General features: G+C 37.3%; 1 protein-coding gene and 1 long non-coding RNA gene across 5 annotated transcripts; one reads left to right on the forward strand and one right to left on the reverse strand.

Moving 5' to 3' along the window:
• Nucleotides 1-1,000: 1,000 nt before the first annotated feature.
• ZNF567 (zinc finger protein 567) lies at nt 1,001-17,498 on the forward strand. 4 transcript variants are annotated; one of them, XM_074315750.2, is made up of 6 exons: nt 1,001-1,107; nt 2,470-2,564; nt 4,516-4,589; nt 11,125-11,251; nt 12,061-12,147; nt 15,136-17,498. In XM_074315750.2, exons 3-6 carry the CDS (start codon nt 4,581-4,583, stop codon nt 16,854-16,856), a joined length of 1,944 nt encoding a protein of 647 aa, XP_074171851.2. In that variant the 5' UTR covers nt 1,001-1,107; nt 2,470-2,564; nt 4,516-4,580; the 3' UTR covers nt 16,857-17,498. The 4 variants fall into 4 exon arrangements, with proteins under 4 accessions (XP_074171851.2, XP_074171854.2, XP_019605469.3 ...); XM_074315753.2 differs by lacking the exon at nt 2,470-2,564 and adding an exon at nt 8,685-8,735 and having other exon boundaries at nt 1,015-1,107; XM_019749910.3 differs by lacking the exon at nt 2,470-2,564 and having other exon boundaries at nt 1,021-1,107.
• On the reverse strand, nt 2,194-2,715 carry LOC141567646 (uncharacterized). The gene is made up of 2 exons (XR_012490494.2): nt 2,581-2,715; nt 2,194-2,501 (listed from the first exon to the last, which is right to left on the reverse strand). It is a non-coding gene; the product is annotated as an uncharacterized LOC141567646 (long non-coding RNA).
• Nucleotides 17,499-17,538: the final 40 nt, after the last annotated feature.

Genomic DNA, 17,538 nt, shown 5'->3' on the forward strand with positions numbered 1-17,538 from the left:
ATGATGTGGTTCTGAAACCTGGAACTTGACCTCAGCTCTCAAGGTAAATCCTGAGGAAGGAATTCTCCTCCCAGCCTCTCCCCATGTCTTCCTAGGCCCCTTCCTACCGACACTTCCAGCTCTAAAATCTTCATTCCAAAAAGAGGTTTGTGCTTTTTTGCTTGCGTGTAACCTTTATCCTACCACTCAAATATCTAACCCGTTTTGGTGACCATTTCTCCGCAGCTGCGGTCCTTGGCTATAAAGCGGGAGAAAAGAGGAAGCAGGAGGGATACAGATCCTAAACAAAGGAGAGAACCTAAAATTGGCCCCTGGGAGGCCGACGCTCACTCCACTGATAGCTCCTCAGCGTTAAGAACGAGGCACTCACTGGAGGTGGAGTGCCATAAGGAAGGCAGCTCAGGCCAGGCCTCAGTGCAGGGCAACTGGTTAACTAACCCACCCTCAGGGCGATTTTCAGCAGACCCCTCAGTCCCAGCGTTAAATCCAGAACTGCAGAAATGAAGCTCTACCCTGGTGATACAGCCAAACTCCTGGCCAATCACAGAATTAAAAGCCTCTTATATCACACTAGGTAACAATTGCACTCTTATGACGAGCGCTCTCAAACCCCACCGTGCTGCATACCCACATCACTGCCAACCACGGTCATTCAAACAGTCCGACATCCGAGCAGGGACACACAAACACGGTCACGCACCCGTCAAGACCTCCTCACCGTGCACACACCCCGCCTCTCACGACCACAAACGCTTACAAACACTTGTACCCGCATACACACGCCAGAGCTCCGGGGTCCCCACACCCTGTCTGTCCCATGGGTACGCCGGGCTTCCTCACCGTGAGAACCCGGCGCGCCCAGGCTCAAGTTACCACTCGGAGCGCGACGAATTTGAGGACTTCGGAGGGGAACCAAACATGAACTGAAATCAAAGTTCTTTTCCAAAGCAGCACGGGGGCGGTGGGAAATGTAGTTCAAAGCCGGAAAGCCCGGATGCGCAGAAGGCCAGCGGAGGCTGCGGCAGCGAAGACGGAGCCGCGGAGACACTTGGGAGGTACCGCGGGAGCGGGAGTACGCAGGCGCAGACGGCTGGCTAGTGGTCGGAGGTGAGGCTGGCGGGTTCTGCGGGCCAAGAGGAGGCGGGTGATGGCGGGACCCGGGGGGAATGCCAAGGAGGGAGGCGGGAACCCAGGCTGGGGAAAGCGAGGAAGGAACAGGGAAACTAGAACAAGAAGGCCGGGGAGGAAAGCGAGAGTCCGGGCCCTAGAGAAAGCGAGAAGGGACGCGAGAACCTAGGCAGAGGAAGGAACTGGGAGCCAGGGCTGGGAACGCTGAGGAGGGAACAGGCAGCCCGGCCGGCGAGCCGGGGAAGAGGGAAGCAGGGGTCCAAGCTGGAGAGCGCCGAGGAGGGAACTGAAAGCCCGAGGCGGGTGTGAGCTCGGCTTGAGCAGGAATTTTGTCTGCCCCCCGCCCCCGTGAGGAAACCCCAGCTCTCGGAACGCGCGGCCTGGCAAGCACCGGCGTTCAGTTTATGTAGCTTTTTGTGCCTGCCCTTGTGTGTGTTTGGGCACGTGTTACTCCGTGTGACGTTGTGGCACCGATTGGTTGTGGAAACGATAGGGTCTCTGCGTGTGTCTAATTTTTGAAATAGGTGAGAGTCTATTTGTGTTTGAGACAGTATGCGACTTTGGGAGAGGCGACAGTAAGAGGTTCGTGAGTGAAATTTTGTTACCTTGTGTAGAAGTATGTTATGGGCTCCATGAGACTATGCATAACCTGCCTGTAGGATAGTGATTATGTAGTGGGTGATATATGTAGTGGGTGTACATATGTCTAATTTTTTAAGTATTTTGTGTGCACAATCTGCAGCGACTATGAATGTGGCTCATTGTGTTACTGAGATGGAGCGCTTGAGAAACTGGATGCATGGCTAGTTAAGTATGCATTGTTTAGATTATCAATACTGGTTATTTTATATGCCTGTAGAAATTGACTCTGACAATTAGACAAATAAAATAGATATTTTAGAAATGGAGAAGATGAGGTAAAATTAAAATAATTTTCAGATGGTAGGATGTATATGGGGAAACCCCATATCAACTAATGACCAATTTGTTGAAATGAGTAGAACCTATAGCTGCTACTCTCCAAATTTTCGTTTGGGTGATTTTTTTTAATTTTTTTTTCTGCTGCTGCTGCTGCTGCTGCTGCTGGATGAATTCCTGGGCGGATTTAATAATTTCTTCAGTCATTTTGAAGATAATAAAAAAAATCTGTTGGACATTTAAACACAAGATCAGTCTCATAATAGTCACTTAGCTAAATAAAATGTAGAAATCAGTATTTCAAACTTGTTTCTAAAAGCAGAAAACTCCCTCCTGCTGGAAGCCTGCAGTGGGAAAGATCACATGATCAATTTCTTCTGTAATTCCTCAACCTCTATTTTGTCTCCTCTTTACTCCCTCCAGGTGGGTAGTCTCCAGTTAGAATGGATTGGGAGCTGGAAAAGGGAAGAGAAGTCAGGAACAAGAAAAGGCTGATGTAACTGATAACATAATTTAGTGTAAGTCATCTCTTACCTTCTAAGAGAACCTACTGCTGGGAACTTCCAGATACACTTTTCTTCTTGGGCACAGCCATTTCTCCGGCTGCCTCCCCAGTGCTTCCTCTGGGCATACAGTGGCCCATCTGCTCTGGTAGGTCTTGTCTCCCCGGTCAGTCCTCTTGGACAGGAAATTCCAAGCCAACCCAGGCAGGCTCCATCCATGGGTTTCCATCTAGAGCTCAGGTGAGAATTAGCCACCTTACTCTCTTTGCCCTCCCAAATCCTGGAAACATGTACAGTTTTCCCACAAAATCTCTCATCACTTGGTTCCCAGTGGCACGCATGTGTGCGCGTGTGCGTACACACATGTGCACACACACTTGTGCACACACATGCGAGTGAGTGCGTGCACACATGTGCGTGCACAGATATGTATATATGTATCAGAAAACTGGAAAGTGGCCAGTGGCCATCAAAAATATAAGATACAGAGGACTGCATTATGTGTTAAAAAAATTTTTTTAATGTTCCTAAGGGACTCAAAAATTAAGACTTGAATAAAAGGATGGAAAGACACAATATGATAAAGTCTTAAAACTCCCTAACATTTCATGCAGTTCCATTAAAATTTCAGTAAAATTTTTGAATTTTTCTAAAGTTCTTAGGAGAATATGAACAAGCCAGAAATTCTGAAAGAGAAAAAAAATAATGAAGGGGGAAGTAGCTCTACCTGATAGTAAAATGTGTTTTAAAACTATAATAACTGCAGGGTGATCTTTCCAATTAAATGAACACATCAGTGGAATTAAATATAAAGTCCAGATCTAGTCAAATACATAAAGGAAATAAAGTATATGATAAAGATGGCAGTTTTAGTGAGTGGAGGAAATACAAGTTATGGAATACCTGTTGGTACTAAACCAGATGGCCTATAATTTTTTTTAACCCTTTCTTCCACCTCCCTCACCTCCCACCCCCCACCTGTTCAAGCTGTTGTTTCTCAGTCTAGTTATGTAGGACATAGCTCCCTGGCCCATGCTAGTATTATAAGCCTTGCGCTCCTTCCGGCTGAGGCAGTCAGTCCCCAGTCATTGGTCGGCCGCTCACGGCAGCTCAGCTCATGGTAGTTCTCGCTACTGGCCACTCACGTTGGCCACCAGCTGCACACGGCAGCCCAGCTCCAGGGAGAGCTGTTGTTCACAATCTTAGCTGTAGAGGGCGCAGTTCACTGGCCCATGTGGGAATCAAGTGGGCGACCTTGGCATTAGGAGAACAGAGCTCCAACCAACCTGAGCCAGGGACCAGCCCCCCCATAATCTTTTTTAAAGTTATTTCTGCATGGGAAAAAGTCAGATGAGAAAGTATTAAAAAAATTAAGTAAATACAGGATTAGTTTCCTTCCTTTAAAAACTAATATCAATTTAGAAAGTAAAAGTAACCTGATAGAAAAGCGAAAGAATTATAAGAGACCATTCACAGGCAAACTAAAGATTTTTTTTACTTATGAAAAGAAGTTTCTATTCTTTCATAATAAGAAAAATAAAAACGAACCACAATTTATACTTATTAGATAGGCAAGCATCAAGAACTTTATATCAGCAGTATCTATCAGGGGTGACAGGTATTCTCATATATTGCTGCTAACAGTATAAGTGGTCAAGCCTTAATGGGGAGCAGCTTGGAAGTCATTAATATCAGTAGGCTACTTTGGCAAGACAAGATGGTGCTAGAGAGGAGGGGAGTTTTCCCAACATTTTACCTGTTGCCCCAAAAATCTGTATCTCAGGCTTTGGGGATAAAATAATATTTGTCTAGCTGTTTATCCCCCCTGTATTATTTATGTGGGATGTGCAGAGTAGAAAAGGGCCAAAGCAAGGGAAATGGAGCTAATTTTATTTGAGTCATAAGAGAGCTGTAAGGCACACGTGCGATGTTATGGCATCTTTTCATCTTGGCTTTGCCTTCTTAGGAACCACCCCTTTTCCAAAGAGGATCCCAAAGGAAGATTGGTCATCTTTTGCAAATCTCAAAACCATGGCTCAGGTGAGGTGATGATTTATTTCTCTCTCCTTTCTTAGTTTTGTTTTTGTTTTTTGTTTTTTTAAAGGATATTTGAGCATTTGCCTTTCATGTATTAGACCCTTTTGCCTATCTTTTCCTTCGGGGAAGTCATCCCCATTCTTCCCATTATTGGCCAGACGAGGCCTTTACCTCCCACAAATGTTCCTTCTAATTTTAACCAGTGCTCACACATTAAGTGGGTATGTCGTTTAACATCTTTCTCAGTCTTCTCCCAGGAGCAATCCTGGGACAAAAACGCATTGCCTCAAGTTAAATGAGAATATATTACTGAATGAACTTGTCTTATATACAAAAACAGTCAATGGAGATGGAATTAATAGATTGCTATTAGTAAGTGACAAGAAGTCCTCTCTTGAGGCTTTAAGAACAGAGCTGTGCTTGACAGATTATTAAAAGAATGGGGACTCCTGTATTTCTCCTGTCTGAGCCTTCAATTTTGCTCATGACTGCTAACAAGTCCTAAAAATCTGTGGCCTGCCAGTAACACTCACTCCCCCAGTAGGCTAATGGTGTTACAGATTTATTCCTATTTTAAAATTTCTTCTACTTTTATATTCAGATGCAGAAGTAAATGTATCTGTATACTGAACTAGGAATGTAACTCTTGAAATAGTCTGCTCTTGGTTTCAAAGATATTTCTCTTGGTGTTTTCGTTCAGAACATTCATCTTTATATGTGGACCTCATAAATACTGGTGTTCTCCAGATTCTATACTGGTTCTCCTCTTTTCAGTCTCCCGTTCCTGTTCACAATCCACCACTACTATTCTAACGATGCCCAAATAATTTTAATCCTAAATCGCCATTCTGAGTGTCAAAACCATATCCAACCTCCAACTAAGTATCACCACCACTTGCCTGTTCCACAGATACTTCAGGCACATGCCTAAGATTTACCTCATTATTTCCTGCCCATCCTCTTCTTTTGGGGGTTTTTTTCTTCCCCAATTTGCTTAGGGCCCCAGCCCATCTGCTAATACAGCTAACTTGAGTTAGATGTCTCTCTTCCACAGCACAACCATTTAGTGGTGAATCTTACTCTTTATACCACAGATCCCTTCATCCCTACGAATGTCATTTTTATTTGGGTACCTCTTTCATAACAGTCACTCATCTTCCCATTTAACACCTTTGCTCCTTTTCCAGTCCTTTAAGCACTCACCCCAGTGCTCACTTACGGATCTTTGTGTTTCTTACGCTTTTCTGTTTAACTTTTTAAAAATTGTGGTAAAATATGCATAACATAAACATTTACCATTTTAACCATTTTTAAGTGTATAATTAAGTACATTCACATTGTTGTGTAACTAGCACCACTATCTATTTCCAGAACTTTTCATCATCCCAAACAGGAACTCTGAACCAATAACATTAAACAGTAACTCTTATCTTATGGTTTATATAGCATGAGACCCAAAGCACAGTAGAGGAATGTATAAAGACAATCCATTAGGGGAGAGGAAAATATTACAATGCTCATTGACAGTTTAAATTCAAGAATAGTAATTAATAATAATAATATAGTGTTCCAATTCATGAATATGATGCACATTTCCTTTTATTTAAATCTTTAATTATCTCAGTAATGTTTTGTTTCCAGTGTACCAGTCTTGCAAATGTTTTGTCATACTAATCCCTAGGTTTTTTATTTATGCTATTGTGAATGCTATTCATTTTGATTTCAGGTTTCCATTGTTTAGTGCCAGTACCTGAAAATGCAATTGATTTTTGTATATTGACCTGCAAACTTTCTAAACTAACTTATTCTAGTAACTTTTTTGTAGATTCTTTAGGATTTCCTACATAGATAATCATGTTATAAGTGAGTAATGACTGTTTTATTTCTGTGTTCCTTTTACTTCCATTTTGCTTTATTACATTGTCTAGAACCTTCAGTACAATGATGAATAGACGTGAGGACAGACATTTTTGGCTTGTTCCTGACTTAGGGGAAAAACATTCAGTCTTTTCCTATTAAGTATGTTAACTAAGGTTTTTACATAGATACTCTATCAGATTTATCAGGTTAAAGAAGTTCTAGTTTGCTGATAGTTTTTATCACTAGTGGGTGTTGAATTTTGTTGTTTTTCTGCCATTATATGGCTTTTCTCGCTCCTTTTTTATTTTTTTTATTAGCATGGTGAATTAGACTGATTGACTTTGAAGTATTAAAGCAATTTAGTAGCCCTAGGATAAACCCCACTTGATCAGTATTATACACACACACACACACACACACACACACACATACACACACATATATCTTGATTAATTATATTTTATATATATTGCATATATATATTGCTTGATGAATTTGCTATACATTGATTCTTTTGTCTGTGGTTCATAAAGAATTTGGTCTATAGTTTTCTTTGTAATATCTTTGTCTAGATTTGGTATCAGGGTAATGCTGTCTTGTAACATGAGTTGAGAAGTATTTTCTCCTCTTATTTTCTAAAAGAATTTGTGTAGAATTGATATTTGTTCCTTAACTGTTTGTTAGAATTCAATCTGAGCCTGAAGACTTCTTTGTGGGAGGGGCTCTTCAGATTATCTTTTTTTTTTTTCCTTCAGTGAGCTTTTGTAGTTTGTGTCTTTCAAGGAATTGGTCCATTTCATCTTAGTTGTAAAATTTGTTGGCATAAAGTCATTAAAAATATATGTATTCTTTTTATCCTTTTGATGTTTGTATAATCTGTAGCAATGCCCCTCCTGTTTGTTATTGGTAATTTGTGTCTCTTTTTTCCTTGGTCAGTTGGCTCCAGGTTTATCAATTTAATTGATCTTTTCAAAGTACCAGCTTTTGGTTTCATTGATTTTCTCCATTGTTTTTCTGTTTCCTGTTTCTTCACTTGTGCTCTTATCTTTTTAAATTCCTTTCGCTTTCGTTAATTTGGGTTTAATTAATTCTTTCTAGTTTTGTAAACAGACGCATGTATCATTGATATGAGACCTTTCTTTTTTTCTAATAGAAGCATTTAATGCTATAAATTTCCCTCTAAGTAGCCTTTGACAAATTTTGACATGTTGCATTTTCAATTTCATTCAGTTGAAAATATTTTCTAATTTCCCTTGTGATTTCTTTTTTGACTCATTGGTTATTTAGAAGTAGTGTGTTTAATTTCCAAATATTTGGGGGTTTTCCAGATAGCTTTGTTATTGATTCTTATATTTAATTCTATGTCAGGGAACATACGCTATATGATTTCAGTCTTCTTAAAATTATGGAGACTAGTAGTACAGATTATAGTTTAACTTGATGAATGTTCCATGTGCACTTGTAAAGATGTGTGTCCTGGTGTTCCATGTGCACTTGTAAAGATGTGTATCCTGGAGTAGTGTATTCTCTAAATAATCAGGTCAATTTGGTTGATTGTGATAGTAAAATCTTCTACATCTTTATTAATTTTCAATCTGTTATAACAATGAGTGAGGAAAGGTGAAATCTTCAATTATAATTGTGGCTTTCTCTGTTTTTCCTCTTCCATTCAATCAGTTTTTCCTTAATTTATTTTGAAGTTCTGTTTTTTTGCATTTACATTTAGGATAGTTAATGCTCTCTCATGACTTGAACGCCTCTATCATTATGAAATGCCTCATTAAAATCCCTGATAATATCCTTTGTTCTGAAATCTAATCTGTTTGATATTATTATAGCCATTCAGGCTTTCTTATGAGTAGTATTTACATAGTATGTACATAGTATTTATATAGTATACCTGTTTTCCATTCTTTTCACTTTAACATAAGTATGTTTTGATATTTATAATGAGTCTCTTATAGACAGTATATAGGTTGGCCTTACTTTATTTTCCAGTCTGATACCCTCTACCCTTTCATTAGAGTTTTCAGTCCATTTTTATTTAATATTATTATCAATAATTTGGGTTTAAATATACCATCTTGCTATTTTCCCCATTTTTCCCAATTTTTTTTTATTGTTATTGTTTCTTTTTTCTCTTCTTTTGTTTCTTTTGGATTTAGAAATTGTTTTATGATTTAATTTTTTTCTCTATTATTCACTTATTAAAAGTACCTCTTTCTTTTATTTTTTTAGTGGTTGCCCTAAGCCAAGGGTTGGCAAACTATTGCCTGACGGCTAAATCAGGTATGCTGCCTGGTTTTATAAATAAAGTTTTATTGGAACTCAGTCAATTGCCAGTTTCAACCCATACTTGAAATAGTCGTGTCTTTTAAAGAAGATAGGAAATGAGTGTTTGTGTTTTTTATATGTAACTTTTCTCATCCTTTTCATTCCTATCTACAGATCTTAGTTATCATCGGGTCACAATTTTACCTTCAACCTGAAGAACTTCCTTTATCATTTTTGATGGTTCAGTATTGCTGGTGATGATTCTCTCAGATTTTATCTGAAAATAGTTTTATGTTCCCTATATTTTTAATAGATAATTTAGCTGAATATATATTTCTTGATTAACATTATCTTTGACTCTTAGCAGGTTGATTAGGATTTTCCGAGGTGTGGTTTTCTTTGGTTTTTATCCTTTTGGGGTTCATTAAGTTTTTTTGGTATGTAAGTTAAAATTTTTGCTAACTTTGAATGTGCTGGGTCATTATTGCCTTAAAATTTTTTCTTTTTTTTTTTTCTTTCTGGGACACCAATGATAATATCTGTATTGGATTACTTTGAAATTGACTCACATAGCTCCGTGATTCTGTTCATTTTTCCTTATTCTTTTTATTCTTTCTTTTCAGATTCCTTAATTTCTGTTGGTCTATTTACAAGGTTACTGATTCTTCTTTTTTTCTATTTCTATATAGTGAATTTTTCATATCAGTTGTTGTACTTTTCGGCTCTAGAATGTTCATTTGGTGTTTTTTTAGAGTTTACATTCTGATGTTCCCCGCCAGGTTTTCCATTACTTTTTTGAACACGTTTAGAACAGATGCTTTGAAGCCTTTTGTGGCAAAACCCAATATCAGGGCTCACTAAGAATTAGTTAGTTTCTATGACTGTGTTTTTCTAAATATGGGTCATATGCTCCTTCCTGTTTTGTTTTGTTTGCCCACTAATTTTTGTTAGAAACCTGGACATCATGAATAATATGTTATAGTAATCTGAATTCTGTTTTGTGTGTTTCTGAGGATTATTGGTTTTTGTTCTAGCAGGCAGTTGGTTGGAATCAAGCTTCATACTCTGCCCTACTACCCACCCTTCCCCCTCAAGTGTGAAGCAGCTGATATATCAGCTTAGTTCTTTACATTTCCAGCGACTGCTTTTTATCCTGGCCCCCTGAGGGGAGGTAGCTTCTCCTTGTGTTCAAGTACTTTCGCTCTCAGGCAAGGAATTGATGAAATGTTTATACATAGATTTGGGGACTTACTTTTTACAGTTCCCTTTCTTCCAAGGTTTTACCCCTTATACTTCCTGCTGCTTTGTCAGCCCCAGGTGTCTGACACCCGAATCTGTAAGGCATCAGTTTTCTTCTGCTTGAGCTATCAGCAGGTTGTGGAATGCTATTAATAAAAAATGCAGAAATCTCAGAGTCTCATTAGGTGCACTTCTATTTTTCAAAACTCTTTTCTGGTATCTTTCTGTCTGCTTTTTGCTAAATCCTCTGTGATCTCGCCAACAATTGCTTAGCTTAACTATCACCCTGGAGTTCTGACAAAGTTTATACTCAGATTTTAGGTCTCATCCATTCTAAAGTTCTCTCACTTCCAGAATTTATCCCTAAATCTCCAGCTCATCTGCCATCCCTAAATTCTGTTCTCTATCACCTTTAAGGAAGTACACTAAGGTTTTCTGCCTTAAGAGCTGTGGGGTTTTGGGTACCTTCATGCAAAAAATGCCACAAACTTAACAATTCTTATCTATTGCAGTTGCTCTCCTTTAAGGATATTTCTGCTTGCTTTGGTTGCTTTTCAGTGCCATCTATTATTTATTTATTATATATTGTATTCAGATTTTATAATTACTATCTGAGCAATTCACTCTTTTATTACTGGATGCCGAAAGTCACTCCAATGCATTTTAAAACCATATTCCTCTTTCATGATACATTAATCTTGAAAGGGATAAAAACTAACCTCCTCAGTGAAGCTGGAGAAAATTGTTCTGCCCTTGTGATAACTTCATCTTGTATATACTTCTATTGTAGTACCTGTAATACCTTCTTGTAAGTTTATGTTTTACAAATACTTTCTTGAAGGTATGCTTTACTTACAAGTTTTGAGGCTGTATCTTCTTGTGAGCAGGGACAGTGTTTTGTATGTCTTGGGACCCCAATAAACGAATGTAGTTTTGGGGTACAGAATGACTTCACAGTAAATGTTTTTAGAATGAGTTATTAAATAAATTTGGTGGCAAATTTTGATTTTTATTTTCACAAAACAAGAAAAATGTAAATCACAAAACAAGAAAAATGATAGGCTTTCTTTACAAGTTTTCATATGAATGCCACAAAGGAACAGGATCAAAACTAGTCCCCAATATCTAGTCAACTTGTTCTGATCACAGTTCCTATCCATTGCAGGGATCCGTGTCATTCAAAGATGTGACTGTGGACTTCACTCGGGAGGAGTGGCAGCACCTGGATCCTGCTCAGAAAACTCTATACATGGATGTGATGCTGGAAAACTATTGCCACCTCATTTCTGTGGGTAAGAAAACGTCTCTGAAACTTTCAGTAGCATGTATTTCTTTTCAAAGTGCCTAAAGTACTGGGTTTCCCTGAAAATAAGACCTACCCCAAAAATAAGCCCCAGTTAAGATCATCAGCCAGAAGGACTCATTTAGTACGTTATGATGATGTTCCAGAAGAAGATGACATGACTGTATTTGAATAAATGTAGGTTGTTGTACATGAAAAAATAAGACATCCCCTGAAAAAACATCCTAATGCATCTTTTGGCGCAAAAATTAATACAAGACCAGGTCTAATTTGGGGGGAAATACGGTATAAGACCGGTCTTATTTTTCGGGGCAACACAGTATGTGTGATCTTAAATTTCAGGGATAAGAAGTGTTAAATCCTTTTTGGTTAGTAGAAATGATGATTGTGTCTTCACTTGCCTGGTGCAAGGTGTTAAGTTTACCCGAAAATAAACCTAGCTGGACAATCAGCTCTAATGCATCTTTTGGAGCAAAAATTAATATAAGACCCAGTCTTATTTTACTATAATATAAGACCGAGTCAATATAATATATTATGATATGATATGATATGATATGATATATATAATATATAAAATATAAAATAATATATAAGATAAGATAAATACTGGGTCTTATATTAATTTTTGCTTCAAAAGATGCATTAGAGCTGATTGTCTGGTAGGGTCTTATTTTCAGGGAAACATGGTAGTATTACACAAAGGTATATCTTAATTTGCAGTACTGAAAATGCACCTTACCAATTTTTCAAGTGTGTTGAAGCCTAGGCAACTTAATTCAAATCTTCCTTTATTAGGGTGTCACATGACCAAGCCTGATGTGATCCTCAAATTGGAACGAGGAGAAGATCCTTGGACATCATTTACAGGTCATACCTGCTTAGGTGAGTTTCTGACTCTCAGGCAGATGAAACTAGTGGGGAAAAAATTTTAATGTGGTCATGTGGTTAGTGGCACCTTCGAAATATTCGGGGAGTGTCTCTTTACAGGCTCCTAACCTTTGAAATGACAGTCATGCCTGCAAACTTAAAGCAAACTTGCAAGTATCACTCTCCCTATATAATATTCTTTCCTAATTTGCTTGCTATTTTTAAAATCTTTTCTTGTGTGTGTGTTTATTTTTGGCATTCTCAGTCCCTTATCTACTTGCCCCACCCCCATCCCCGCTTTTTTTTAGGCTTTCTTAAATCTCTCTTTAGAAAAGAAAAAAATTCTTGGTTAATTTTTCTCTTTTTAGTTGCTTTCCACTTCCTTTTCCTTTCTTTTTATTACCTCAGGTTTCGTTTTTTGTGCTAAGTCTAAGTTCCCATTCTCACCATAAATCCAGCTATAATTTTAAAACTCCCTTGCCTTGGCCCAGACTGATAATACCACAGTTAGCATTTTTTTCCATTAAACTTTGTGGCTCATTTTATATGGCTGATCATCATTCTTTACATAAACCCTGGTTTGGGTAAAACACCAATTCATTCTTATCCTGATTTTCTGAGTGGTTATTTCCAACTTGGTCTCTTTTTTCCACCACTGTGGACATATTGCCTAGAATGATGGCTGGCATGTAATAGTCACACAGATTTTTCTTTTTTAATGTATATTGTTTCACTGGACTCTCAGTCTTATTTGTCTGATTTGTCCTCAAGGGATAAGCCTTTGAATTATAATAATCTCATCCATTCTCAGTACTTAAGCTTAGTGCTTCTAAACCAACATACTCAGCATATTTCTCTCACCTTCACTCTATTCCTTTAAGAGTTCTACACTTTGATGTCTCACATATTTTGTGACAATATATTGGAAATGAAAATCACTAACTTTCCTAGGTCTTAAATTATTTTCCTTTATCTATTTCTATATTATTTCCCCCCCTGATATCAGCTTCATTCTTCTGTATCTGTCATTATTTTTTAAGAATCTCTACACAATTTATGTTAAGTTTATCAGCCTGTGAAATATATTTGTCACTGATACACAAAATAACAATTCTCTTATTTCATGTCTTGACTATTCCAATTACAACTTGGCTGTTGTATAATTTTTGTCCTGCTTCTTTAAATTTATATTGTTAGTTTTCTGACAAAATATATCACTTGTTACCTATTATTTATTATACAAAATTGAAATTCTTCATTCAAGAGCTAACATAATAAGCCCTAATCTAGTCTTTTCAACTTTATTTCTCTCTCTTGTAGAAAACTATTGCTCATGTCCACTTGATCCAGTTTCCTAACTTTTCTCCATACACGTAGGATTTGTCATGATGTCTGTACTTTACTTTGTGTTGTAGTCTCCCTTCCACATACTATACATCTTATAGTTCAGTCTTGAGATTTCTTCTCCATGATGTATTCCTTGACTATTCCACATCATATCCACCTTTTTTTTCTGAATTCCCATGGTACTTACACACTATAACAAATACAATGCGTGGATATGATTGTATAATTTAATACCTAATTGTAGATACTTTGTGTTTAAGGATTCTTTCCCTCAATTATGAGATCCTCTGCTTTGATCTTTTTTGCTATAGTATATAAAATGTTAGGTATTCAGCAGTTGCTTCACGAACTATTTGTGGAGCTTTACAGGGGAGATATCTTTTTCTTCCATTCAAAAAACATGTACTTGTAAGATGATTTCAGATATACACCTGTTCAGGCCATGGCTCTATAGATTATGATTGAAATGTTTTGATTCTACCAAGCACTACATATCTATGACACACAGTATTAATGTAAACTTTCTTTGGGTGAGATTTGTCAGATAGGGGACAAACCTAAAATCTTGTTTGAGTATAAAGAGTGAATCTATGTGATGCAAAGTTTTGTTTACAGGAGAAATTCTTTGTATGTTAGTACTGGGGGTAATGGACTCAAAGAAGAGAAAGATTTTTGAACCTAGATTTAACATTGTTCCACAGATGTGGAAGATCACAAAGTAACAGAAGTCAACTATAGCTCTACATTTATAATGGAAATGAAGATTAAGGTTAATGAATGATCCAAAACCAAAATGAACAATCTGATCTTTCTGGTCCACCCTATGGAAAACTGGAGATAAGGAATGTTACTGTATTGGGGAACATTTGAACTGGTCTTTCTTTAACCTGACAATGTAAGTCAGCAATTGAAGAGGAACAGTTATAATTGATAGTCATGAGAGTTTTTATGTTGAACAATTCTGAAAGAATGTATAATAACAGCAATCTGAATACACCAGTGAATACACCCTAGTCTGTTTTAAATTTCCCGTTATATGTGTTTTCCTAGTTCTTTCCTCTCAAGGGAAAATGATTCCCAGCTATATGGAGGATTAGACCTGGATGATAGGATAGTTTTTCTTAACACTAGGAAATTAACTGATGCTTGGAAAAATTAATTAGCCATTGATGGCTACATGGACAGGGTTGGTGGAAAACTGAAAACTGGAAGCATTCTATCTTGCAATCTAGAGGTGATGTATAAAAGTATAGGCTCTGACTTGTGTCCTCCAGAAGCAATCCTTCCTCTAATATTTTCCCTGAATAAGCTTTTCTGCTAATCTTGTCCATCGTACTTAAAGCTTAATGCCCTTGATAGGTTCACTTCCTTGTCTGAATTCACCTATCCAAGCATCAATACCTCTTCCATCATTCATGCTGCTTGTGTGCGTTCAACTTTCTTTATGAAGTTCTGGTTCAAAAGTTATTAGCATTCAATCCTTATTTTTCATTCTTTTCCATACTAAAGCAGAGTTTTTATTTAGCTTCTGTGTCTTTTTCCAGGCATGCAGTAATTTGTCTTGGGTTTTTTTGGCCTCATATGATTGACCCTAGTACAATTCCTTTTTATAGCAAATGTGTGAAGATTCATAAATTGTTATCAATTCTTTTATAGACAAAAACTGGAAAGCCAAAGACTTTTTAGTGAATTTCAAGGAACACCAAGATAAGTATTCTAGATCAGTTCTATTCATTAACCACAAAAAACTGATTAAGGAGAACAGTAATGCACATGAAAAGACATTTACTTTAAACAGAAGCCCTATAAATTCAAAAAATTTACTTCCTGAATATGACAGTCATGGAAAAAATTTTAAAAATGATTCAGAATTAATCATCAGTAATCTAAGTCCTGCAAGAAAGAGACTTAGTGAGTATAATGGATACGAGAAATCATTCCTCAATAGTAAACCAGAGACAGTTCACCATGGAGTCAAATCTCATAATCAACATGGCAGGGCTGTCAGTCATAATGAACTGCTTTTGCAGTATCATAAGATGGAAACTCCAGCACAGTTGCCTGGACATAATGACTGTGAGAAATTATTCCTTAAAAAAGGAGGCTTAATTACACATCATAGAGCTTATAGGAAGGAAAATCCACCTGAACATAATAAAAGGAGAAGAACAACCAATGTTGAAAAAAAACATACATGCACTGAATGTGGGAAGTCATTCTGCAGGAAGTCAGTATTGATTCTGCATCAGGGAATTCACACAGAGGAAAAACCCTATCAGTGTCATCAATGTGGAAATTCATTTAGAAGGAAGTCATATCTCATTGATCATGAGAGAACTCACACAGGAGAGAAACCCTTTGTTTGCAATGAATGTGGTAAGTCCTTCCGCCTAAAGACAGCCCTCACTGATCATCAGAGAACACATACAGGGGAGAAATCATATGAATGTCCACAATGTAGGAATGCCTTCAGATTGAAGTCACACCTCATTCGTCACCAGAGAACTCATACAGGAGAGAAACCATATGAGTGTAGTGACTGTGGGAAGTCTTTCCGCCAGAAGACAACACTCTCTCTACATCAGAGAATTCATACAGGAGAGAAACCCTATATTTGTATGGAATGTGGGAAATCTTTTCACCAGAAGGCAAACCTAACTGTACATCAAAGAACTCATACAGGGGAAAAGCCTTATATTTGTAATGAATGTGGGAAATCCTTCTCCCAGAAGACAACCCTCGCTCTTCATGAGAAGACTCATAATGAGGAGAAACCCTATATTTGTAATGAATGTGGAAAATCCTTCCGCCAGAAGACAACCCTCGTAGCACATCAGAGAACACATACAGGGGAAAAATCTTATGAATGTCCTCACTGTGGAAAGGCCTTTAGAATGAAGTCATACCTCATTGATCATCACAGAACACACACAGGAGAGAAACCATATGAATGTAATGAATGTGGAAAATCCTTCAGTCAGAAGACAAACCTCAATCTACACCAGAGAATTCATACAGGGGAAAAACCCTATATTTGTAATGAATGTGGGAAGTCCTTTCGCCAGAAAGCAACCCTTACTGTACATCAGAAAATACATACAGGTCAGAAATCCTATGAATGTCCTCAGTGTGGGAAAGCCTTTAGCAGGAAGTCGTATCTCATTCATCATCAAAGAACTCATACAGGAGAGAAACCATACAAATGTAATGAATGTGGGAAGTGCTTCCGCCAGAAGACAAATCTCATTGTACATCAGAGAACTCACACAGGGGAGAAACCCTATATTTGTAATGAGTGTGGTAAGTCCTTCAGTTATAAGAGAAACCTCATTGTCCATCAGAGAACTCACAAAGGAGAAATAATAGAAATACAATAAATGCAATAAATGGTGTGATTGCTTTGTGAAGCCTTTTCAAGGTATTGTAAAACTTCAGGTTTTTTACCAAAAAAGCATGCTAATAATGTCTTTTTAATCACAAACGTAATAATAGTTATTGATTTAAAATACTGTACATCATAACTGTTTACTGTTTACTACTATAAAAGGATATGATCATTGTTACTGAACTCTATCAGCAATTAATCTAATTTTTTAACTTTTCAAGTTCTGCTGATTCAGTTTTTTTAAAAAACTTATATAATACATGCAGAGGCAAGATAAAAAATGGTTATAAGCATCAGTCTTCATAAGAAAAAAATATGAACTATATTTCTTATTGCACTGAGTAGAATAAAAAGTAGCTGTTACTTCTCCAGAGGTTACCACTTCCCTAGCTTATAACATTAAGTAGTTTTTGCATGTCTTTAAACTTTATATGTTTTTATCATTATCATGAATTCTTTTGTGTCTTGTTTCACTTAACATTCTTAAGAGTCACACATTATTGCATGTGGCAGTAGTGTTTTCATATTCATTCTGTATACTAAACCATTTTAAGAATATACCAGTATTTATCCTCTTGATGGATATTTGTATTTTTTATAATTTTGTGTTGTAATAAAGATACTGCTACAAGTAGTCTTGTATATTCCTTTGTGTGTGTGTGTGTGTGTGTGTG

The sequence above is a fragment of the Rhinolophus sinicus genome, chromosome 8 (assembly GCF_057876585.1).
Source record: "Rhinolophus sinicus isolate RSI-liver-muscle chromosome 8, RSI-T2T, whole genome shotgun sequence".
Lineage (NCBI taxonomy): Eukaryota > Metazoa > Chordata > Mammalia > Chiroptera > Rhinolophidae > Rhinolophus > Rhinolophus sinicus.